Raw genomic sequence first — 25702 nt, forward strand, 5'->3', positions numbered from 1 at the left:
GCTGCTGGCACTCAGGGTTGCACAGGAAGTGGGAGACTACGGAGGGGGCAGCTGGTGTGGCGTGGCCTGGAGCCACTCCTGTATCTGGACAGCTTGTCAAGGACAAGGTAAGGCAAGCACAGGTAAGGCGTAGGCGCGATGCTGAGGTGTCCGGAGGCCAAGGGTTGTGTCTCCCTGAGGGACACAGGTTGTCTGGCAGGATCTCTGCTCTCCATCAGGACAGCCGCCCGTAGGAGTTGCTGGACACCCAGAGAAATGTGGGTGCAGGCTTCCAAAGGGGAAGGCTGAGGTGCCCCCCTGGACTGGCTTTTCCTCCCAAGGCCCCCAGGCTCAGCGGAATGGCTCAGTTAAGAGGACAAGAATGATCCTGCCTGTGAGCCCCGTGCCCCACTGCCTGTCTTCTGACCCCCTGGCTTCTGGGCTCTTCCAGCTGGCAGGGGGCACTGCTCACACTCCCCTCTGCTGGCCCTTGGCCTGCCAGTCCATCCTCAAGAGCTTTGAGACAGAGCCGGTGAACCCGCAGATTCTTTGGTCCAGCTAGGAGGCTGTGTGCACCGCCTCACATGGCTGCCTGTCCCCAGCCAGTTGGAGCGGTCAGGGGTATCAGATGGAGGACCCAAGCAACCAGGGCAAGGGAGTGCGGGGCAGGAAGGGAAGGCGGAAAGAGGTAAGGTAGAGTCATTCCCAAACCAGGCAGGAGTGTGTGCTGTGGCAGAGTTTGTGGGATGGAGGCTCTAAAGTTGCAAACCTTATAGGCCAACCTACGAGGGCAGTTCTTCCCTAAGCCAACGGGTGGCGCAATACAATGCAACAAATTGTACATATCCTTATAATGAATCCGGCAACTGGAAAGGAAACGTCACAGGTTACGCTACCAGAGCAGGACAAGCCAGCCCTGCCCTGCCCGCCCACCCAGCCTGGGTCAGAGGCCATGAGGCTTTGAGGCCCTGTGGGTGTGAGGGGTGGGGTCTCTGGGCAGCACCCTGCTGGGCACCCAGACTGCCGTGACCCTACCTGTCCCCACACTACACACATGGGACACACTTCACTCTCCCCACACTGTCCCCTAGCTGCCAGAATGACTGAGCCTCAGACCACCTCTCCGAATACACCCAGGACTCCCAGGGAACCTTTTGGTGCGGCTACAAATCCCTAGACCCAAGCGCAAGCCTAGCTCCTGTTCCATGGCCCCTTCACCCACCGCCAAGGCCCTGGGTTCTGTTGACACCTGCCACCGGGAAGCCTCCACTGGTGTCACCTAGGTACAGCTGACGGCAGTGAACCTAAGGACCAGTGCCAGCCTGCCCACTCCAGAGCCTGTTTCTAGCCTTCCCTCTCCTGCTGTCAAGCCCTAAGCACCGTCAGATAAAAAGTGGGAGCTGCAGTGATTCAGAGATGGCCCTATCCATAAAGGACCACGCCACTTCCTTTATATACCAGGCACATTCCAAGAACATCCTCACCAGCTCTCCCTGTCCCAAAACACCATCTGCCCACCAGCCCCAGAAATTTTGCTCATCTGTTGCTGATGTGGTTCCCGGGCAGGGTATTGTGACCTTCCTCAGCCTGCCCAGCCCCCCACCGTGATTCTGCTGTCATTGGTGGCTGAGAGCACTGCATAGTCCCATGCATACCGGTGCTCAGTACTGTGTCACTGTGACCAGTGAGCAGACAGTGCTCATGGGAGATATGACTGGACTCTCAGGCCTCAAACAGTGCTCAAAGCAGATGTGACTGGAATTCTCAGGACCCATATAGTGCTCATGAGAGATGTGATTGGGACTCTCAGGCCTCACACAGCACTCATGAGAAATGTGGCTGGGATTCTCAGGACTCACGCAGTGCTCATGATAATGTGACTGGACTCTCCTTTCTCCTTTTAGACCTCCTATAGTGCTAAGGCCTGGGAAGGTGGCAGCAGAAGGCCTTGCCTCTTCAGAGGACACAGGTTCCAGACCACACATGCTCTCATGTGACACATATAATGCACTCACACAACCACAAGATCACAAATCAATGTTCAGGATGTATATGCTTGTGCATTCTCATACATATGCAAATACACACGTGTCCTCATGCACACATCATGCAACCACACCCATACAGACATGCCTGCACACATGAAGACTTGGGAGATGTTAACGACTTATTGCATGTTCAAAGTCTCTGCTTGAGGGGCCACAGAGAGAGGACAGAGGGGAGGGTGCATGCTTCGCATGCAGCCGACCCAAATTCCATCCCTGGTACCCCAGATAATCCCCTAAGCCCCACCAGCAGTGATCTCTGAGCATGGAGTCAGGAGTTAGCTCCAAGCACTGCTATGTGGTCCAAAAACAAAAACAAAAAGTCTCTACTGAATGGAGACAGCATATTAGTTACATTTATGATCAATGTTATTAATGATATTGATAACTGGGAAATAATGACCACTTCACCCATGCATGTGTCAGGGGGCGAGCAAAAAAAAAAAAAAAAAAGGTTTACAGCCCCTCTGTCCTGAGCAAGCTGGAGGTTCCAATGTGGTCTGGTCCACTGCCCGGCCAGCAAGAGGGCTGGGTGCCAACCTGAGTCACTTGCTACTGCTGGTTTATCCCTCTCTCATGGGCTCCCCTGAGAGGAGGCTCGCATTTCACCACTTCCTCTTTCAGAAGCACCTTTTAAAACTGTATCTCAGACTGCCTTGCCTTCCAGGAGTCCTGGGTCTAGAATTCTTTGGGAAATAGTAGGGTCTTTCAGGCATAAAGATAAGTCCAGCCAGGCCCACTTCCTATGTCACCTAATTCTGCCTGCCTCTGACTAACTGGGGAAGTCTGTCCACAGTTTATAAAGATTTGGTAGTGTCCCCTTCCCTGCCGCAAAGACTTTCTTGTTATCCAAATATCACTACACAGTATCAGTTTCCCTGTTGTTCATGTAACAGCAGCTGGACTTGGATTCATCCCTTGGATAACCCCTCTGTAATGACAGTTGGACATGGACTCGCCCCCCTGTCACACTGGGTATAAAAAAAAATTACCCAGGGTACTGACATAGCAGTGCCAGGGTCTATGGGGGTCAAGAAATAAAGCATGGGGTCATCGAGGTGGCGCTAGAGGTAAGGTGTCTTGCAAGCGCTAGCCAAGGAAAGATTGCGACTGCGGTTTGATCCCCCGGCATCCCATATGGTCCCCCCAAGCCAGGGGCAATTTCTGAGCACTTAGCCAGGAGTAACCCCTGAGCATCAAACGGGTGTGGACCAAAAAAACAAAAACAAAAAAGAAAAAAGAAAAAAAAAGAAAGAAAGAAAGAAAGAAGAGAGAAAGAAAGAAGAGAGAGAGAAAGAAAGAAGGAAGGAAGGAAGGAAGGAAGGAAGGAAGGAAGGAAGGAAGGAAGGAAGGAAGGAAGGAAGGAAGGAAGGAAGGAAGGAAGGAAGGAAGGAAGGAAGGAAGGAAGGAAGGAAGGAAGGAAGAAAGAAAGAAAGAAAGAAAGAAAGAAAGAAAGAAAGAAAGAAAGAAAGAAAGAAAGAAAGAAAGAAAGAAAGCATTGGAGCCAGAGAGATAGTCTGAAGATAGGGCATTTGCCTGGCATGCAGAAGGACGGTGGTTCAAATCCCAGCATCTTGTGGTCCCCCATGCCTGGCAGGGGCGATTTCTGAGCACAGAGCCAGGAATAACCCCTTATCGCTTCTCGGCCTTTTGGCTAAGATCAAGTGTAGGAGTAACCCGAGAGCTGCCGGGTGTGACCCAAAACCCTAAATAAATAAATAAATAAATAAATAAATAAATAAATAAATAAATAAATAAATAAATAAATAAAGTACTGGTTTTATTCTTTCATTCTGCCTCTCTTTGTATCTACTCTTCCTTTTCTATTCTCTCAAACCCAGATCTACAAGACCCCCCCATCCCCTCTGGCCAGTGAATTTCTCTCTCTCTCTTTCTCTCTCTCTCTCTCTCTCTCTCTCTCTCTCTCTCTCTCTCTCTCTCTCTCTCTCAAGTATATTTAGTTTCTCCTTCTCTCCTCTCCTCTCCCTCTCAGCTGCAAATTCTCATCCCTGGGAGAGCACCAGGCCCCACCCAGCTGCTAGCCTTGCAGCATCTGGCCCTTGCAGCTTTGGGCCATTGCAGCCGTGCAGCTAATTGCAGTAATCCACAGATAACTGAAGTAATTCCCTGTGGTGGAATCCTGAACAAAAGTGTTTCCAGAAGCAGAAGTGTCCATCCAATTAGTCCGAGGGTAAGGTTACATAAGTGGGTTTCCATCCTGACTCTCTGTCACTTTGCTTTGCCCAACAAGAATGAGCCTGGGAACAGTCAATCTGCCCAAGTCCTAAAGTCTAGCACGACAGGAAATACAGAGCATGACAGGAAATACACTGCCACCTCTGGGAATTCAATGTGCTACCAGGTCTCTGGGACTTTGGGGTTCAAAAATATTTCTGAGCTCCCCAGACTAAATCTCAACATAGGAACAAAGAAGCAGGATCCCAGGGATCACTGGACAGCAGGATCCTTACCAAAGGAAGTCACTGTAGTTCCCAGGCCTCTTCCCACAAGGGTGAGTGAACTCAGAGTCATGTGGCAGGCCTGGAAGCCTTAAAGAGGAGCCCTGACCTCACTACACCCTAGACCCATCCCAGAGCATGGGAAGTGACAGCGACCCTCACTCCTGATGTGTAGCTGGCACTCGCACCTGCACACAGGCTCAGATCTGATGTGAGAGACATGAGTTGACTGATGGGCCCACAAAGAACATGTGATGATCAGAAAGGCAGAGGGAGAGAAGGAGGGTGGGAGAGGAAGGAAAAGGGAGAATGGGATAGAGGGGAAGGGACAAGAGGGAGTGAGGTTCGGAGAGTAGGAGAGAGAGAAGGAAAAGGTGTGCATGAAGGATGGACTCAGAGACAGCCCAAACTCTGGCGGGTGGTGGCAGTGAACACCATAGTGGGCAGAAGTTTCCAGGGAACATCTGAACTCAGCTCTTCTCCCCAGGACTGATGTGCAGGAAACCAAATTCCTCCTGACTAGGCGACAGCGACAATTTTCCCCCTACTCACTCTGAGCTCAGGAAGATCAAATTGCACCTGTCCCACTGTCTCTCCCACTGTACCTATCCCACCACCTTTTCCCCACTGTGTTCCCCACAACCCCTGTGAGAAGACAACAGGCTTCTACAGAGTCCCAGAGAAGGAGTGGGGTCTGTCTACAAGGACTTGAGAGTGACGAGGTAGGGAGTGCGGGAACAGGGTCAACCCCAGGGTCAACGAAGGCCTCAGGTGCTCCTGGGAGCTTTGTCCAGGCCCTCAGCATACATGCCCAGGACTCCAGAACACAGGGACCCACTCACCACGCAGCCGGGTCGTACTCAGCCCAGACCCGGATGAACTCGTCCAGGTGGTGAGGCCCTAGGATGGAAGAGTCCCGCGTGAGGTACTCAAAATTGTCCATGATCACAGCCACAAAGAGGTTCAACATCTGTGGGACAGGAAGGAGAGCAGGTGACCTAGATGGCAGCCAGCCCTCCCGCCCTCCAGCTAGGCCTATGAGGACACTCACCTGGTGGGGCAGGGAGGTGCTCACCACAGAACCTGCCGCAAGCCTTGCTAGACCTCTGCTGGCTCTCAGCCACCAAACAAGTGAGGTGGCTGCATGGCCCCAACACCAGGCCCCCCTGCTGTTCCCAGCAGTAAGTTATCCACAGGGTTCTGCCCAGAAACCACTTGCCCTCATCCTGCTACTACCACCTCGGGCCTCCGCCCACCTAGCTGTCCCTCAGCTCTTCCTCCCTATAGTGGTTGTCTGCTCTAGAGCTGGTAAAAGGCTCTGTCCCTACTAAAGTCCACATAGCACACAACTTACCACCTGAGTGTGCTGTGCAGTGCTCTTCAGTGAGTCTCAACTCTGCATATTCCCTGTGAATGGCCTACTAGTGAGTGAGCACAGCCACTGTGTCAGTCTCACCCTTTTTCATATGTGAGACACTGAAGTCATACTCTCAGCAAATTTCAACTATATGAAGAGTAATTTTCTTTTTTTTTTTTTTTTTTTTTTTGGGTCACACCCGGCAGTGCTCAGGGGTTATTCCTGGCTCCAGGCTCAGAAATTGCTCCTGGCAGGCACGGGGGACCATATGGGACGCCGGGATTCGAACTGATGACCTTCTGCATGAAAGGCAAACGCCTTACCTCCATGCTATCTCTCCGGCCCCGATGAAGAGTAATTTTCAACGATGGTCTCCACCCCAGACCTTACTCACCACAGGGCTAAAAGCCTATGGCAGCTGCATGATATTTTACAAACTGTCCTGCTCCTGATGGCCACTCTTCACATCCATGAGCCCGTGAGATCCTATCAAGCCCTATAAAAACTGGCTTGATGGTACTTAGTCCAGGGTTCTCACATGTCTCTTCCTCAGCAGTATTGTTCTCTGGCTTCTCCCCTTGTGTGGCTTTGATGTCAGCAAATAGAATGGCTGCATAGAATGCATCAGGAGGTTTTCTACACTCTCCAACTTTTGATGCTTAATCAGGGTCATTTTAAAGCAATAATGTAATAAGATTAATTAATAAATTTAAATTAATATGTTGGGGCTCCCAAGCAGTGCCAGGAGGGCCAGGAGACCCATTGGCAATTCTCAGCTAACAGCACCAGAGCTTCAGTGCATGCACCCAAGGATTTAAGGATTTTTACACTACTAGTCCATCCTGCTCACCTCAGGAGGTTCTAGCATTGCTTCCCACCATGCTCTAGGGACCATGTGGTGCTGGGAATGAATTCAGGGTTGGCTGCACGCTAGACATGCACTCTAACTGCTGTGCTATCTCCCAGTCCCAGTGGATTATATTTGTTATCTTTATTTTGATGGTTTTTAATATCATCTGTCATTATACTAAACTATGCATAAACTCACCAATTCATTCATTTGTGTCCAGGCCAGTGGCAACCGCATCCATGCTGCTCTGCACTCAGCAGCGCCATATCAACAGACCTTGTCTTCCCAAACAGAAGTGCCATCCCAGTGAGCACTAACTCCCCTTCCATCACACCCCTGTGGCCACCTTTCAACTCTGTCTCCAAAGTTTGATGAGTCAGATACCTTGCATAGGTGGTATTTGCCTTTTTGGAACACCTTAATTTCACTTTTCCATGATGTCCTCGAGGTTCATTCACAACATGGCAGTGTCAGCCCTGCCTCACTTTAAGGCTAGATAATAGTTCATGTATGTTCACATCCCATCTTGTTTATCCCTCATCAGTCATGTGCTCTGTTCTGCTTCACCATTTCAGTGATGAGAATAATGCTGCTGTGTTCATGGGTACAACTATTTAATAGAGGACTAGGGTGTATTTCAGTGGTAGAGTGTTATTTGTGGTGATGGTGGTGTTTCAGGTTCTTGTGTTTGCTTTTGGGTGACAACAGGGCTTGCTCTTGACTCTGTGCTCAAGGGTCACCCCAGGCAGGGTGAATGGACCATATGCAATGCCAGAGACCCAAGCTGGCTGTGTGCAAGGAAAACGTTCTCACCGCTGTATCATCCTAGCTCCTAGTGTAGGATGCTTGCCTTTAAGGCTTGATTTTCAAAAACACACACACACAAGTACTTGTTTTGTCTTCCTTTCAGTATTGGGGGTACATACCCAGAAGAGGAGTGCAGGATTCTATTATCACTTATTTCTAATTTTTGGAGATGCCATTTGCTATTCTCTAGTGCTGGCACATTTCACACACCCCCACCACTAGTCCATAAGCATTTCCACTACTCCCTGTTCTCTGAAACCAACAGTATACTTCTGTTTTGTTTTGATTTTCTAAGAGCCATCCAAATGGGTGTGGAGAGGTACTTCATGTGGCTTTGTTTTGCACTGTGTAGAGGACTTATATATTTTTGTGTGCTTATTGGACATTTATGTGTTTTTCTTTAGAGAACCGCTCATTTCAGTGCATTATCATGTATCAGACTTGCAAATACATTATTCCATTCTTTTTCTCTTTGTTGATCATGTCCTCTGTTGCATAAAAGTCGAAGTCCTTAATTTCAAGTATGTAATCCAATTAATCATTTTCTTTTATGGTTTCTATAATTTTCTGGCAAATATAAATTTTTTTTTGGTTTTTGGGTCACACCCAACAGCACTCAGGGTTCAATCCTGGCTCTATGCTCAGAAATTGCTCCTGGCAGGCTCGGGGGACCATATGGGGTGCCAGGATTCAAACCACCATCCTTCTGCATGCAAGGCAAACACCCTATCTTTGTGCTATCTCTTTGACCCCCAAATATAAAATTTTTTTGTCAAAGCTAAAGCCATAGAGTTCCCCCCCCAATGTTTCTTATAGAAATTTGTGATTCTAGGTCTTATGTTTAGGCCTTTGAATTTTTTAAGTTAATTCAGGTGTGTGATGTAAGGTTAAGAGTAAAGTTCATTCTTCTGCCATATAGATATTCAGTCTTACCAATAGTATTTGCTAAGAATTTGCTCTTTTCTACATTACATAGTAATGTAGAAAAGTTCTTTGAGAAGAGTTGTTCTATTCTACCCCATTGGTCAATATGTTAGTAGAGAGGCTAACTATATGCTATCAGATTACAACAGTTTTAAAATACAGTTTTAATTTAGGAAGAAGGGGACCTATAGCTGTTTTCCTCAAATATCGTTGGCTATTCAGAATCCCTTGAAGTTTCACAGAAATGGATTTTCTGTTTCTATAAAATACCACCATAACCTTCAGTAAGGAAACCTATAGTCTCTGTATACAGTACTGGGAATGTATCAAGTACAGTATTAAATCTCTGACACATGAACAGAGACTATCTTCATACTTAACTAAACCTTCTTTGAGTTCTTCCAACAGTTTGATTTTCAGCATAGAAAAATTTCATATTCTTGGTTTATTATTGTATTCTATTGGATGCACTAAAAAATTAAATTGTTTTTCTGATTTTCCATTTCAGAGTGCTCAGTGTTAAGTATAACTGATTATAGAGCATGTTATTAATTTTGGGTGTGGAATTGATATCCTGTAAGTTGCTTAATTCATTATTAGGTTCTAGCAGGTTTTTCTGGTTTTATATATATAATGTCATTAGCAAAAAGGAAGACAGAATATTCCTTTGAATGTAGGGATATATAAGTAGAGGTCTTCAACTTCTTTTTCTTACCTACTAATAGCTTTTTGGTTAGGACTCTCAGTACTCTGTTGAATAGAAGCAGCAAGAGTTCCTGGTCTTGGGGCCAGAGAGATAGCATGGAGGTAGTGCATTTGACTTGCATGCAAAAGGACAGTGATTCGAATCCCGGCATCCCATATGGACCCCCAAGCCTGCCAAGAGCGATTTCTGAGTGTAGAGCCAGGAGTGACCCCTAAGCGCTGCCAGGTGTGACCCAAAACCCAAAAAAAAAAAAAAAGAGTTCCTGATTTTAAAGAAAGATTTTACCTCTCTTACCCTTAATATGGGATAAGTTGCAGGTTTTTTACATCTATGGCCTTTACTATATTGAGAGAATTTCTTTCTATTCTAGTTTGATGCATGTTTTTATTTAAAAAAGGACGTTGACCGGCGAGGTGGCACTAGAGGTAAGGTGTCTGCCTTGCAAGCGCTAGCCAAGGATCAAGGATCAGGACTGCGGTTCGATCTCCGGGCATCCCATATGGTCCCCCCAAGCCAGGGGCAATTTCTACATGCTAAGCCAGGAGTAACCCCTGAGCATCAAACGGGTGTGGCCGAAAAACCAAAAAAAAAAAAATGGAGGTTGAAGGGCCAGAGAGATAGCATGAAGGTATGGTGTTTGCCTTGCATATAGAAGGAGGGTGGTTCAAATCCCGGTATCCCATATGGTCCCCTGAGCCTGCCAGGTATAACCCAAAAACCAAAAAAATAAAAATAAATAAATTTAAAAAAGGGAGGTTGTAGGAGTTGGAGAGATAGCATGGATGTAGGGCATTTGCCTTGCATGCAGAAGGATGGTGGTTAGAATCCTGCCAACCCATATGGTCCCCTGAGCCTGCCAGGAGCGATTTCTGAGCATAGATCCAGAAGTAGCCCCTGAGCGCTGCCGGGTGTGACCCAAAAACTAACTAAATAATATATGAATGAATAAATAAATAAATAAATAAATGGTTGAAATTTGACAATTGTTTTTCTCACATCAACTGAACAGTCCAACTGACTCTTTCCCTTTGTTTTTCTGATTCTACTGAGCCAAGAGATCTATCCTTTACTATAATAAATATATTTTGCTGATATGCTATTGAGTGTCTTTGCATCATTGGTCATAAGAGGATAAGTGTCTGATATCTTGCTCTCTAATCATGTCAGTGGTGGTTTGTGAATCAATGTAATGTCAGTCTCAGAATCAGAGTTTAAATGTATTTCTTTTTATCATCCACCTTCATTTTCTTTTAATAACATTAGTGTTAAATCTGCTATCAATGCTTGGTGGGGCTCATTAGTGAAGCCTGCTGGTCCTGGACTTTTGTTGGGAGGTTACTCATTCAAATTCCATATTTGTTGCATCTGAGTTAACAGGTGGAAAGTGAAGGTGTCTGTGGCCTGAGAAAGGGAGTGTGGGGAGTTGGGTGGACACGGGGGAAGAGGGGTCAGGGAAGCTGAGTCGATGTGAGGGTTACAGAAGTGAAGAATGAGGGTGGAAAATCTGTGTCACTTGACCACCGCTGTTTGCAACACTACCATTAGTGTTGCCTCTCCACTCAAGAGACACTTTCTTCTTTGGCCTTCCCTCTGCTGGTTGTCCACTTCTGTCTCTGTTCCCTTTAAATTTCTGGACCCAGTGCTCTGTTCTATGTACATGGCCCCAGGAGTTAATATTTGGCCTTCTTCTGAAACTGCAGTCTTCCTAGCTTGTCGCACTCAAAGTTTAGTAGTCATGAAATTAGCTGGGGAGTTTGTTAAAACTCAAATTCCTGTTCTTCACTCAGACATGTTAATAAATCTAGGAGGGGCCAGGAACCTTCATTGCTCATGACCCCTAAAGTTGCAAGTTTCACCTAGCAGAGATTGATAGGACATCATTCAGCCCCAGATTACATGGACACTAATTACAGATACTTCGCATCTTCGGCCCACTGGTATGCTTTCTTCCCCCTACTCCAAGCACTGTGTCCATAGCTCTTGGCTCTTCCTGTTTGGGGTGAAGGACACAGATTCTCCACCCCCATTCTTCACTTCTGTAACCCTCACATCAGCTCAACTTCCTGCTTCACTAGCATCTACCCAATTCCTCACACTCCCTTTCTCAGGCCATAGACGCCTTCACTTTCAACCTGTTAACTAAATTGTTTATTTCAATCAGAGGTCAGGGCCCGGAGAGATAGCACAGCGGCGTTTGCCTTGCAAGCAGCCGATCCAGGACCTAAGGTGGTTGGTTCAAATCCCGGTGTCCCATATGGTCCCCCGTGCCTGCCAGGAGCTATTTCTGAGCAGACAGCCAGGAGTAACCCCTGAGCACTGCCGTGTGTGGCCCAAAAACCAAAAAAAAAAAAAAAAAAAAAAAAAAAAAAAATCAGAGGCCAGAATCCACAGTAGGTCTAAGACCAGGAGGACTGTGTTGATCCTGCTTACTCTCCCACAGGTTCTGCTGATGTGAAATAGAACCTACACCTCAGGAACCTGGCACTCCAACCTCCCAATCCAATCCTACTTGTCTCTACTACCTCGTTCACCTGCCTGGTGTGCTGCTTCAAGCGGCCATATAACCTTTGTTGATGTCCATCTAGGAGCTGGGAACAAGGGACAGCTTCCCAGGTAAACTTAGAACCTATCAATAAAAGCACCCAGGAGTCCATTACCAGGGAAGTTCCTTGGAATTCATGGCAGGTCTCCATGTGCACAGGTTCCCAGACCAGCTTTTAATGTGACATGCATGAAAATCAGCCAGAGATGGAGGTCTGGGCAGCTGTGGTGTCGTGACCAGAACTTACCAGAAAGGAGCAAAGGAAGATGAAGGAGACGAAGTAAAAGTAGGCAAAGTCGCTCCCACACTCACTGGCGCTGGCATGCTTATCACAGGCCCGGTTGCTGAGACAGGACAGCATGATCTCGTGCCAGGCCTCCCCAGTGGCACTCCTAAGGAGGACAAAGCCATGAGCCCCTGAGGCTGGGAAGGGATGACTTCAGTCCTACCTAGGGACCAAGGAGCAGGAGCTCTAAGAGAGCTGGGCAAGCTACCCTCTCCTCAGGGGCTCTTCCTCGGAGAACACAAACAGCATCGGTTCCAGTAATGACTGCTCCTTTGCAGGAACCTCTGGCCAGAAAGCTGATCAGAAACTGAGAAATCATAAGGCCCCAAGCAGAACTTCAGAGTCAGAAGCCAGCACCAAGGCACATCTATGGGACACCTTGCAGCCAACACCACACTTGGGCCAGGTGTCCTTCCCCAAAGGAGGACAGAGCCATGAGCCCCATGGCTCAATAAATGCAGCTACTCAGATTCTGACCCCATTGTCTTCACGCCCATTTCACCAACTCTAGTTGATCAACTCAGCAGTCGTCAGAGAACAATCAGTTTCATCCCTGCTCATACTGGGCTAAGAAGCAGTCAGGTCCCTGAGCTGGAGTCAGATTCCTGACTGGTTTCGAGCTTTTCCCTTCAGCACTCAGCAGTGCTACTAAACAAAACACACCAGCAGGTGGACTAAACACAGATGCACCTACAGTGAGTCCACTTTAGGTTCAAATCGGTAAGATGTGAAGAGTCCTACTAACCAGAGTTCAGCAGAGGCCAGAGTGATAGCACAGCAATAGGGTATTTGCTTTACATGCAGCCAACTCAGGACAAACCCAGGTTCGATACCCAACATCCCATATGGTCCCCCAAGCCTGCCAGGAGTGATTTCTGAGTGCAGAGCCAGGAGAAACCCCTGAGTGCTGCCGGGTGTACCCCCCCCAATACTAAATAAATAAATAAAAGTTGTAAACAGATCATTCTAAAAACTATTATTTAAAAAAAAGCAATGTTCAGCAGTGTTACTAAACACAGGCACATCTTGGGTGGGCTAAATACAGACGCACCAGTGAGTGGGCTAAACACAGGACAAAATCTGGCCTATTCTCCACTGACCATTGCCACGGTCAGTACAGGCTTCCTGCAGAAGAACAAGTCCAGCCAGCTCCAGACCATGACTGAGAAACTACATTGGGTCAGGGCGGAAGAGGATCTTTGAGAACAAAGTTCCGTGGCCTGCCCATCTCTGATGGCACAGGAGGTCTCAGCAGCTGCACCTGAATAAACACAGCAGAGGACAGAGGGCCTCAGGAGGTCTAGGGATCCCAGGGCTGTGTGATCAGTCTGACACAGAATCAAGAGCAGAATCATAAGGCCTGAGGCAGTTGCCCAGCATGGGTTATGTAGGTACTGGCAGCCCAGGCCACCAAAGGGTGTTCAAAGTGACACATCAAGAGAGGCCCTGAATAGTGCATGTCCATCAGCAGTCCTTTGTACCTGGAGAAAGTTCTTCCCTCATGCCAGGAGGGACATTCTGAAGGCAGAAATGTCTTCCTCCTCGCCTCTGCCCCCTCCTCATTCTATACCATGAGGCCCCCGGACTCACCCCAGAAAGTGTCCCCCATACCTCTGCAGCCTTGCGGGGCAGAGGTCTGGGGGTGAGTTCTTGGAATACCACAGAATAGAGAGAGAGAGAAATAGGCCACAGAGGAAGGGCAATCCTGGGCAGGCCCACCAAGAGGTGAGCCACAAACCCCTCTATGATAAGCCTGAGCCCGTCCGGTATGCACCTGAATAGCAGCATCAAGGCTTGCAGAAATGTCCGGAAGTTGTTGTGCCGATTAATGCTGGTTTCATCATCCAGAGCAATATTTCCGAAGACCTGGAAGAAAGAAAGAATAGGCTGCAGGATCCTCCAGGACCCCAGCTAGGCTGCTGTGGGACCCTCAGGTTGAGATCACTCCCAGAGCCCTCAGGGTCCCATTGGGGCTGCACCAATGCTGCTGCTTCTGTCCACGAGCAGGGGAAAGAAACACACGTATGTCCTGAGCACCACAGGGCAGCTCCTCAGGAGCCCTGCCACGTGACAGGTCACACAAGGGCCAGAGATCACTTCCTGACATGCTATGGCTATCAAGCCACAGCGGTTCACATTTCATCAGTGTGAATCTTCACAACAATGCTCCGATCAGTCACACCAAAGTTCCCTTTGAAACTTCTATGCAAAATCATTCTAAGTTTTGTATTGCTGCTATTTATGTATTAGGGGACTTGATTTCTGGGGAATGGTGTTGGTTCATGCCCAGTAGTGCTCAGCACTGACTCCTGGCTTTGTGCTCAGAATCACTCTGCTACAGGAGGAACAACGGGTGGATCTGGGAGCAAAGCAGATGCAAATTCCAGTGAAAGTCCAGTGCCTTAACACACTCTCTCTCTCTCTCTCTCTCTCTCTCTCTCTCTCTCTCTCTCTCTCTCTCTCTCTCTCTCTCTCTCTCTCTCTCTCTCACTTCCTCCCTCTCTCCAATTAATTGATTTCTATCAAGATACATTTCCAAAGAGTCAGTAATGATATTTAGCTCTTTTTGAAAAATAAATATTTACTTGTATGTAATACTGATAGTTTGTTTTCTGGGAGATGTTTTGACAAATTTTAGTATGGGCAGGGAGCCTGGTATTAGCCCTTATATATGGAAGATTTCTACTGAGGTATTTATTTAGCTCAGTAGAATCCCTCATTATAGTTCACCTAAAATAAAAAATCCAGGGGCCAGAGAGTGAATAGGGAGTTTTTCTTGTACGAGACTGACCGGGTTTGATCTCATATGCCCCCCCCCCCCAAGCCTGCCAATAGTGATTTCTGAGCACAGAGCTGGGAGTAATCCCTGAGTATAGTGGCTCAAAAACAAACAAAGAAAAAATACCCCTTAAAATCCAGTTGAAAATTGATAAAAGACTATTTTTGTGCCTTTTCAGACCAAATAAAGAAAAGATATAAATTGGCTTTAAATAGCACCAATCTCATCACATTTCTAAGCAAGGGGATATTTCAGCTTCTGAAAGAGTTTATAAACAGTTCTCATTCCATCATAATTGTGCCTCAAAAGATCAAGTACCTAGAAATCAGTTTAACAAAACAGGTGAAAGACCTATACAAAGAACAAGACAAAGCTCTCCTAAAATAACAGAGGGCAGGAGACAATAGAAATACATTCCCTGTTCATGGATCAGGAGGATTACCTGTCCACTCTGTCAACACGGCAATACTCCCCAAAAGCATTTTATAGATTCAATGCAGTCCCTATAAAAATTCATGACATTTCATTTCTTTCTGTATTGTTGTGGTGTTTCAATTACTTTTTTCATGTCCTCTCTCAAACTGAGGTTGATAGCTTCTAGAAGGACTCTGCCCATTTTCAGCATATTTGATTTATTTTATTTTATTTTTTTCTTATTTTTTACCCCATTCTATTGCTTTTCTTTCCCTCAAACAAAACCACATAACTCTGGGGCCGCCAAGGTGGCACTAGAGGTAAGGTGTATGCCTTACAAGCGCTAGCCAAGGAAGGACTGGGGTTCGATCCCCTGGCGTCCCATATGGTCCCCCCAAGCCAGAGGCAATTTCTGAGCACTTAACCAGGAGTAACCCCTGAGCATCAAACGGGTGTGGCCCGAAAAACAACAACAACAACAACAAAAAACCCACATAACTTGCTCAGCCTCTCAAATCGAGGGAGAAACAAGGGAGGGCACCAGGACCAAACAGATATATGATCACTAATAGTAAGCTAGACAAAGAGGAGACCAGATACTCTAGCAGCCCGGGGGGTGATGGTGGAGAATATGGGTTGCAGAAAGGGACGGGGATGTGGGGAGGACAAATTTGGTGATGGGTATTCCCCTGATTCAATGTTAATATGTACCTAAAATACTACTGTGAAAGATATGTAAGCCATATGATCAAAATAAAAATTAAAAAAAAAATCATGACATTTTAATTCAGTTTACTTGATTAGAGCACCATGATTTACAAAGTTGTTCAAGCAGAATTTTAGGCATAAAATGTTCCAACCCATCACCAGTCTTGTATCTTTTGGGAAAACAATATGGATATTCCCTCCACTAATGTTCCCAGCTTCCCTCCCAGAGCCCTCCCCAAGTTTCCCACCTTGACAGGCACCACTTACTTTAAGTTCGGTTGTTAAAGTTTGGGCCTCATGATTTTCAGTGCTGTTGACTCTGTTGTTTGGATATTTAGCTCTGTCATTCCTTAATTCCATCAGTGTACCTTAATCCCCTTGAACCCTGCCCCCATTACTTCTCATCTTTCTCTTCTTTCCTCCCCTACACTCTACTTTCCTTACCCTCCCTAGACACTAGATCTAGGCATCTTCCCTTAAAACTACTACATTCCCTCTTTATTTAGTTATTCCAAATACCACATATAGTGATATCATCCTATATACATGACATTTAAAAATACATATATCTTGAGACCAGAGTAATAGCACATTACACAGGGCATTTGCCTCTTATGCAGCCAACCAGGTTCTATCCCCAGCATCCCATATGCTCCTCCAAGCCTACCAGAAGTGATTTCTAAGTGCAGAGCCAGGAGGAACCCAGGTGCCGCAGGGTGTGGCAAAAAAAAAAAAGATCATATTCAATCAATGAATCAATCAATAAAAAGCTTAAAAAAAATCAAACACTCATAAAAATCATATGCAATAACAAATCCTCTTCAAATAGCCTAAGAAATCTCAGATCAATTAAACAGAACTGAAAATTCAGAGATAGAACCTCAGGCATACAGACAGCTAATATTGTATATAGAAGCAAAAATAGAAAGCAGAGCAAGGAAAGCCTCTTAACAAGTGATGTTGGGAAAACTGGTTGCTGCATGTAAAAAGTGAACTCAGACCTCTTTCTAACAAAGTGCATAAAAGTCAAATAAAAATAAAGACCTCAATATCAGACCTGAATCTGTAAGTTAAACTGAGGGCAGCACAGGCAGAATTCTCCTTGTTACTGAAGTTATAGGCCTCTTTAAGGAGTTGATGTCATTGGCCAAACAAACAAAGGAAAAAAAATGGGACTACATCCAATTAAGAAACATCTGCTACTCAAAGGAAGCAATGACCAAAATACAAAGACATTTCATAGAGTGGGAGAAACTATTTGCCCACCACTCATCTGATAAAGGACTAATATCAAAGGTATATAAAGCACTGGTAGAAGTTTACAATAAACAAACATCTAATCCTACCAAAAATAGAAAGAAGAGTAACTGTGTGATTCAATTCAAGAAATCTTTTTCTTGTTGGTTGGTTTTTGGGCCACACCTGGCAGCGCTCAGGGTTACTTCTGGCTCTGAACTCAGAAATCACTTCTAGCAGGCTGAGGGGACCTAGGAGGCCAGGAATCGAACCCAGTCAGCCACATGCAAGGCAAACACCTTACCACTGTGCTATCTCTTTGGCCCCAAGAATTAATTTTTTTTTAAAAAGAATAGATTTGGGGCCGGAGCAATAGCACAGTGAGTAGGGTGTTTGCCTTGCATGCAGCCAACTTGGATTTGATCTCTGTCATATCTTATGGTCCACCAAGCCTGCCAGGAGTGACTTCTGAGCACAGAACCAAGAGTATCCCCTAAGTGCAGCCAAGTGAGGGCTCCACCCACAAAAAGAATAAAGTTATTTCATGCAGACAGGCAAAGAACTGCAAAGTCAAGTGAATTAAATTTAGTCACAAGCATCTTCCTCCTCATCCCCATTCCTCTTCTATCCAGATATCTCTAGGAGGTGATGGGAAGGTACAAAGTGATATATTAGGTGCAAAAAAAATATCCCCATAATATTATTTACACTTTGTTATTAAATTTTTCCAACAATAGGGCCCAGAGAGATAGCACAGTGGTGTTTGCCTTGCAAGCAGCTGACCCAGGACCTAAGGTGGTTGGTTCGAATCCTGGTGTCCCATATGGTCCCCCATGCCTGCCAGGGCTATTTCTGAGCTGACAGCCAGGAGTAACCTCTGAACACTGCTGGGTGTGGCCCAAAAACAAAAAAAAATTTTTTACAACAATAATGTAACACATTTATGTAATTCAAGAATAAAAAGAACTTGGAAGTTCTTAGAAATCTTTAGTAATCCCAAAAGTATAGAGAACTCTGCTTTCAGTATTAATATATATTTAAACATAAACATTGGCCAGCAATCTAGGCAATTTTTTCTATAAAACTTTATATACATTTTTAATTACATGGTAAAATTTTATAAAAGTTCACAGACTTAAAATTATCAAACAAATTAAAAAGGAGGGAGAAGAGATGAACAATATGAACAGAAACTTCCTCGGAGGAGATATGGCCAAAGACATTTAAAAATGCTCTACATCGCTAATCATCAGGGGAATGCAAATAGACAGTGAGAGACCTCACTCCAAAGAGATTGGCACACATCAAAATCAACAAGGACAACCACTATTGGCACAGATATGGGGATAGGAAAAGGAACTCTCATTCTCTTCTAGTAGGAATGTTGACTGGTTCAGCCTTTTCTGAAAAAACAATATGGACACACCACAAAAACTAGGAATTTAGTTTCCATTTGACCCAGCAATTCCACTTCTCAGAATATACCCTAAGGGTCCAAAAACTTAATGGATAAAAAACACATTTGCACTCCTATGTTCACTATAGTACTCTCCACAATAGTCCAAATCTGGAAACAACCGACATGACCAAGAACAGATGAGTGGAAAAACCATAAACCATCGTACATATACACAATGGAATACTTATTCAACCGTAAGAAAAATAAAATCATGCAATTTGCTACTATGTGGATGAATTTGGAGAGTGAAATTAGGAGAAAAAGCTGACAGAATGATCTCTCGCATATGCCAGATATAAAGACACAGTAGGTAAGTAGCAAATGTCCAAAGGCAATAGAAAAGCAGAGCATCCCCTGAACATCTGTCATGGGGACTTGACTTAGGCCTCATTGATCAGACATTCACCATCCAATCCTGAATGCTGGATCCTATCCTTGGAACCAGCATGGTTTTCTACACCAGCACTAGGATTCAAGCTCCCCCCAGCAGGAGGCCCTAATGCTGCCCTGACACCAACTTGCTCTAGTGCAGGTCTATATGACACCTGACAACAAGGAAACAGCAACAATTTGCCCTATGGGCAGGCTTCCCTGCCTCTCCACCTAATAGTGAGATGAAATCAGAAGACACTTTGTGACACCCTGCTTCAAAATAGGATCTGTGCAAAAACCAAGACCTCTAATTACAGAAGCCTGACTGTGACAACCACAACTGAGTAGAACTTTTCCTGGGACCATGAAAAAGACCTTGGGGGTTGGACAATTAATATGCCTAGAACCTGTAGTCCATCTTAGGACAGTATACTTCATAGGTAGAGACATCCTGTTTTTTAGGCCAAGGGTATTTCCTTTCTAATTTCCCCGATATTTACTGCACCTATGCAAAAAACAACAACAACAACAACAACAAAACAAAAAAACTGCCAAACTCAAACCCCTTTATTTTATTTTATTTTACTTTATTTTACTTATATCTTCTAGATAGGAGAATCCCACCTTTTACACAGAACTTTGTGACATGAATCACTTTGCTTTACTGCATATTTCTAGGTTTTTCTACAAATTGAGAAAAATATATAGTGGAAGGGGGCCAGGGGTCAATTAGTCTCAGGTGCATTGAGTGGGAAAAAAAATGGCCAGAACTAAATACTCAAGCCAAAGTCAACAACAATAGAATCAAAAGGTCCAAACTATAACAAGCGGGGGCCGGAGAGATAGCATGGAGGTAAGGCGTTTGCCTTTCATGCAGGAGGTCATCGGTTCGAATCCCGGCGCCCCATATGGTCCCCTGTGCCTGCCAGGAGCAATTTCTGAGCCTGGAGCCAGGAATAACCCCTGAGCACTGCCGGGTGTGACCCAAAAACCACAAAAAAAAAAAAAAAACTATAACAAGCTAAACACAAAATGGACCTATTACACTAGTAGACTAGGCTGTGAAGTAAGGAGGTATGGGATGCATGCTGAGAACTCTAGTGGAGGGAGGTCAACACCTCCAGTAGGGAATGACCCTAATTCACTGTATGCCTGAAATACAACTATGAAGGTCTTATAATTCACAATGATCGCAATAAAAAAAATTTAAAAGAGGGGCCGGAGAGATAGCATGGAGGTAAGGCGTTTGCCTTTCATGCAGGAGGTCATCGGTTCGAATCCCGGCATCCCATATGGTCCCCTGTGCCTGCCAGGAGCAATTTCTGAGCCTGGAGCCAGGAATAACCCCTGAGCACTGGAGGGTGTGACCCAAAAACCACAAAAAAAAAAAATTTAAAAGAAAAGAAAAGCATGAGGACTCATCTTTAGTAGGAAGGTTGTGATGGGGGAAGGGGATATAAAACAGGGATGTGAATAGTACAAGGGTGGTGAGAGGTGGTCAACCTATCGGCAGTGCTAAAGGGGGGTAAAGTCTTATGCATGAAACCCTACCACTAAGCATATGTAAAACCAGTGCCAATCATTTATTTTAAAGTGCCTTTCACAGAGGCTTGCTTGTGAGTGGGGGGAAGACTGAGTAGACTGGTGAAGAAACTGACTGATGTTGGAACGTGGCTTAACTGAACATCAATCATGGATAACTGTAGTTCGCCATGACTAATAAAAAAAAACCAAACTCCCAGTGACTATGAAAGGAAGTGACAAGCTGGGAGCTTTCTGGGTTAGGCCCTTGTTATCAGGGAGCCCAGGGGCAAAAGAAAGAGTGGAACTTGAGCACTTCAGGAGCTAATGCTGATTCCTGACTTTAATGTGACCAAATAACTCATTCAAAGTATACAAATCAATCAATCAGAGCCATTCCCAGTCATGCTTGAAGACATAGAGACTTCTCTCCCTAAATCATTTGTATTTGTATTGTTTCTTTCCACTGTTACAACTAGGGGCTCAGTTCTGCCTGTAAAAGGTTTCCCCAAACCAGTACTTCTCAAATAGTGGGTCATGCCCCCCCAGGGGGGGTACGAGGCTCCGTAAATGGGGGCACGTTTGACCTGGGTAAACACTGTCATAACAAGCTAAGCCCTGTGTTTTTGTCTCTGTATGTCTCTGGAGCTGAGAGTTTCTGTGTCCTGCTTCAAACCCCACTTTAAAAAGCTATGCATTGCAAAACATGCTCATTGTAGCCATTAATCCAGACATCACCTCTGATTTTAAAAATCAGCTCAAATTATTTTATATATTTTTGTTTTGCAGGTTAAAGTTTTTTTAATATACTATTTACAGTCATGCAGGGGGGCTCGAAAAATGTTTTCTTCTTCCTAGGGGGCATGACAGAAAATAATTGAGAAGCACTGCCCCAAACAACTAACCCAGTGGGGCTCTTCAGTACAATGGAATGATGTAAGCTGAATACAAGCCTGCTGGGGGCGCTCTCTTGTGTGGCTGGTGGCTCATGCTGGAGCTCAGGGACCTTCAGAATTACTGCTAGTCAGGGGACTCCCAGCTTTGAATACCACACAGATTCATTCACACACACCCTTCTACAGGCCTGTAGAGGCAAACCCCAGCCATGGGCCCTAAGCCAAAGCCTACCCTGTGTCCTCACCCACATAGAGGGCACCTGAGTGTTCAATTCACTGATGGCCTAAGCAGGGTGCGGCTCACAGAAATGTAGGTTGTAGATACCCCTTCCCAGTGCCTGACTCGTGCATCCCCATGTGCATACGCACCTGCATGCCTATGATGGCATAGATGAAGAAGAGCATGGCGATGAGCAGGCACACATAGGGCAGGGCCTATGGAGATAAGGAGGTCAGGCAGTGAGTTCACCACACCTGGACAGTGGTGCTGGGCCCTGACATGGCTCAGTGGGCCCCACCATGCCCCCCCACACACACTCAAGCTCACCTCTGCCTCCCACTAGGCATTAAAGCCCACAGGACACAAATGAGCTCATCCACCATCTGAAGGAGATGCTGTGGTTGCAGGTGTGGACACCATAGCACAGCCCACAGGTAAGGAGTGGCAGGGACTCACCTTGAAGGACTGGACAAAAGTCCACAGCAGGATGCGGATGGTGTAGCCCTGCCGGAGCAGCTTGATGAGCCGCGCTGCCCGGAAGAGGCGAAGGAAGCTAAGGTTGATGAAGTTGTTCTGCGGGGAGGGAAAACAGTCCTCAGGACCTCAGGAAAGAAGCTCCAGAGAGCAGACCCCCCTCCCACCCAGCCCTCCCAAGTCTCCAAGTCCCAGAGGAAAGTGTGAGGAGAGAAGAGCAGAAAACCATCACTTCAGAAGCAGCCGCCGGCCACCAGGACCCTCGGAAGTCAAGCTTGTCCACAAACCATTTCTCATGCAGCAAGTCGAGGACGCCTGCACCTCAACTCCCTGCCTGCACTGGAAGGAGCGAGGGCAAGTTCTCTGAAGCAGATCCCTGCTACCCAATGGAGTCCAGGGGTCATGTCAGCCTGGGCCCCCTGTGCTGCTCTCCTTTTGAGGCCCAGTGCCGGGCAGGACTCCATCTGCTCCAAGTGCCCTGGGAACTAGGCCTGGGCAGCCTCCCTCCCTCCCCCAGCAGAAGAACCAATGTGCTCTGGGCCCAGTCTAGTCAGGAGCGGGTGGGAATGTGGTAGTCCAGCTACTCACCCAGAAGCTATCCCTGTGGCCCATCGGAAGGTCTCTGCTCCAGAGAACCTGAGACCTCACAGGGCCAGGGCCAGGGCTGACACCAAGCACAAACAATCAGCTCTGGGCTCCACGATTCTCAGGGAGTCTTGGGGTGGGGGGGTTTTCAACTCTGGGTGGTGCCCAGGACTGGATAGGTGCTTGGGGATGAGAGGTCTCCTGCACTATCAGCTTAGAATGGGGTTCCCACACCACCCAACAATAACCTCCTGCCTCTTGAGTGTCTCAAAAGATGCAAGCGGCCGGGCTTGTCCACACTGAGGGCCAGTCAGTGGTCAGAGAGAGAGAGAGAGAGAGAGAGAGAGAGAGAGAGAGAGAGAAGATGGAGATGGTAACGAAGATGGAAGCAGGGTCACATGCAGGAGCCCCCAGAAATGCGCTCCCACCCCTCAGGACTGCCCTGGTACTGGCCAGCTGAGACCATCTGCATAAGTAGGCCTCACTCTGCACTCAGGATCAGGGCCCAAACACGCCTTATCTCCCACTGCCAGAAGTGGCTCCTCTCTTGTGGCAGGCTTTTGGCTGCCACAGAAGCTTCTGGGTTGAGGTGACAGAAAGGCCAGGCTCAAAAGCAGGGCTGGGTATAGGCAAAGGAGTGTGGGAGGGGGGTGCGGCCAAAAGGCAGTCGGGATGCAGAGCAGTGAAATCGCAGAGGCAGCCTTGGAGGTGGCTCTGGGTGCCCAAGCAAGCAGTTCAGCAGAGAAATATCCTCTCCCCAGGTGAGCAAGCCCTGAAGTGGGTGTTGGACAAGAGACACATACAGTGCCAGGAAATCCAGAAGAAACAGCAGGACAAAGGAGAAGCTGCCCAATGTCCAGCCCTTCAGGGTCTCTCCTTTAGAAAACCTATGTGGTGGGCACAGTGGACCCAGGTAATGGCAACCCCAGTGCCCCAGCCCAGCACATAGCAAACTGCTCAGGCAGCCAGTTCAGATGGAGTCTCCTAGCAGTATTGGGGATATCTTGTAGGTCAGGAAGATGGTGTGGAAGACACACAGGCCCATGTACCTAAATTCAGGGGCATTTGCACAATTTCTTGCTGTAGAACTCATGCTACCTACTCCTAGGCCTTCTCCAGGAGTGCCTGGCACTGAGGGGATGATGGATGACAGCATCGATAACGGGACGATGATGGGGACAGAGCTGCAAGCACAGTGTGGAAAAGCATGCAGGGTGCTGGTTACACAGTCCCTTGAGCCTCAGTGGACACAGTCCCCCAGCCAGGTCCCCATAGGAAGGGCCTATCTAGGAAGGGCACAAAAACATTCGGCAGGGGCCACCAACCATCTGGAGCAGAGGGTGATACTCCACAGGAATGAAGAGTAAAGTCCGAACTCAGCCCTACAACCTTCCCTGCAGGAAACCCACCTAAGTACTGGCCCTGCTTGGAAGCCCAGTTCTTACCCCAGGCCAGAAAATCCTTGTTCCCAGTCAGAACATTCCCAAAAGTGCCCCAAGACCTGGCTGGACCCCAGGAGGGAGAGTGTGGATGAGGCCAGGAGAGGTATAGCCAGACCCTGAACACATGCCACAGAGCAATGAACACAGGAAACGAGAGGAGCAGGGCAAGCAAAGCAAGAGGCTTAGAAACGTTTAAAGTTATGAAACCAACCGTTTCCTACATATGATGTTTTCATGGATGGATATTTGCATGTTATACAGATTGGGGTGTTTGAGCAGCAGGCGTGAACACACAGACGGGACATGGTTTTCGCATTGTATGTTGGTAGGATGGCGTGAGTCAGCAGGTAGTTTAGGCAAATCAAGAACAAAAACAGAAAACAAAAGAGAAAATGAGTCATCAATACAAGCAAAAGATCTAACTTGGAGTACTTGTAAACTGTTAAGACTTTGGTAAACTTTGTGTATTTTGCTTAAACAAATCGAATCCAAACTTGTTCTTGAAGTTTGCAGGTCAAGCAGACAGAGAGGCATATCTGCATTCCTGTTCATGATGCAAATCCACCCGCGACTCACATGCACTTTTTTTTATTCCCAGCAAAAAATCAATGTCAGTTTGTGGTTCTAGGGCTTCTCAGTGAGGCCTCTGCTGAACGTTCTATTTTGACTTTCAATTTGAGGGATGGGAACTGACACTCATATTTTTGCCAAAATAAATAAAAAAAAGTGCATTCACAAAGTAACATGAAGTGACTACAAATGGAGAGTAACAGGCCACGCACTCATGGCCATTTCCACCAGGCAGAGCTGAGTGAATGGCAGCCCAGATGTGGGCACCTGGGAACTGAGACCCAGCTACATGCAGAACTTGCTGAGGGTGAGTCCAGGAATTGTAGTTCAGCCAGGTGTCTCCTGGCTCACCCCTTCTTTCATGTCCTGGCTCCACCAGAGTCAGGAGCCAGAAACCACCTGCTCTGGGGTTTAGGGTCAGCCCACCTTCTAGGCACCTCCTTCAGGAAGTCCAACAGATGAGTGAAATCGCTGTCCAGGTCACACCCCAACATCCCTACAAACCCAGTCCACCCACATGCTACTCACATCCAAACATGGTGCCCTTGTCTTCTCGCTACCCACAGCTGCATCCAGTCATCACACTCCACCTATGTCCCAATGCCGGCACCACCATCTCCCCCACACACACACACCCTCGAGGCTCTCCTGACTGAGACATACGTGCCAGAGAACCATCACCTCTGGCTTTAGTTCTGCAGCCTGTACGTACAGTTGGCAAAAGTCACACTGGCCCCTCCATGGAAAGGGGGCAGGAGCTACTCTCAGACCCTGCCCAGAGCCTGCACTAAACTGTTCTCTCAGGGTGTGGGCTGGACAACCCCCACCAAGACAGCATCATAGCCAGTGGCCTCTGCAGTGCATGGGCCAGAGAGATGTCAAAGCAGGCCCTAATGCTGTTAACAAAGCACCAGACACCATTTCATCAAAAAGAAAGAAATTAGCCTGATTTTATCCTGCTGTCACTGGCTCATGGCACAGTCACAGGTCCCCTTGCCCCGTTCACAGGCCCAATGTCTTTCCTCTTGGGAGGTCATGTCAGGACACACAGGTGCACTGGTCCCACACAGC

General features: G+C 46.8%; 1 protein-coding gene across 1 annotated transcript in view; it reads right to left on the reverse strand.

Annotated features, from left to right (window-relative positions):
- The window catches only part of CACNA1B (calcium voltage-gated channel subunit alpha1 B), a 158777-nt gene that overhangs the window by 15159 nt on the left and 117916 nt on the right, over nt 1–25702 (reverse strand). Inside the window, exons 33-37 of the mRNA XM_049781970.1 lie at nt 22017–22133; nt 21710–21775; nt 13730–13821; nt 11917–12061; nt 5326–5453 (exon numbers count right to left, since the gene is read on the reverse strand). Coding sequence (XP_049637927.1) covers nt 5326–5453; nt 11917–12061; nt 13730–13821; nt 21710–21775; nt 22017–22133 — 548 coding nt within the window. The remainder of the gene's footprint in view (nt 1–5325; nt 5454–11916; nt 12062–13729; nt 13822–21709; nt 21776–22016; nt 22134–25702) is intronic.

This window comes from Suncus etruscus, chromosome 10 (genome assembly GCF_024139225.1).
Source record: "Suncus etruscus isolate mSunEtr1 chromosome 10, mSunEtr1.pri.cur, whole genome shotgun sequence".
NCBI classification, from domain to species: Eukaryota; Metazoa; Chordata; class Mammalia; order Eulipotyphla; family Soricidae; genus Suncus; species Suncus etruscus.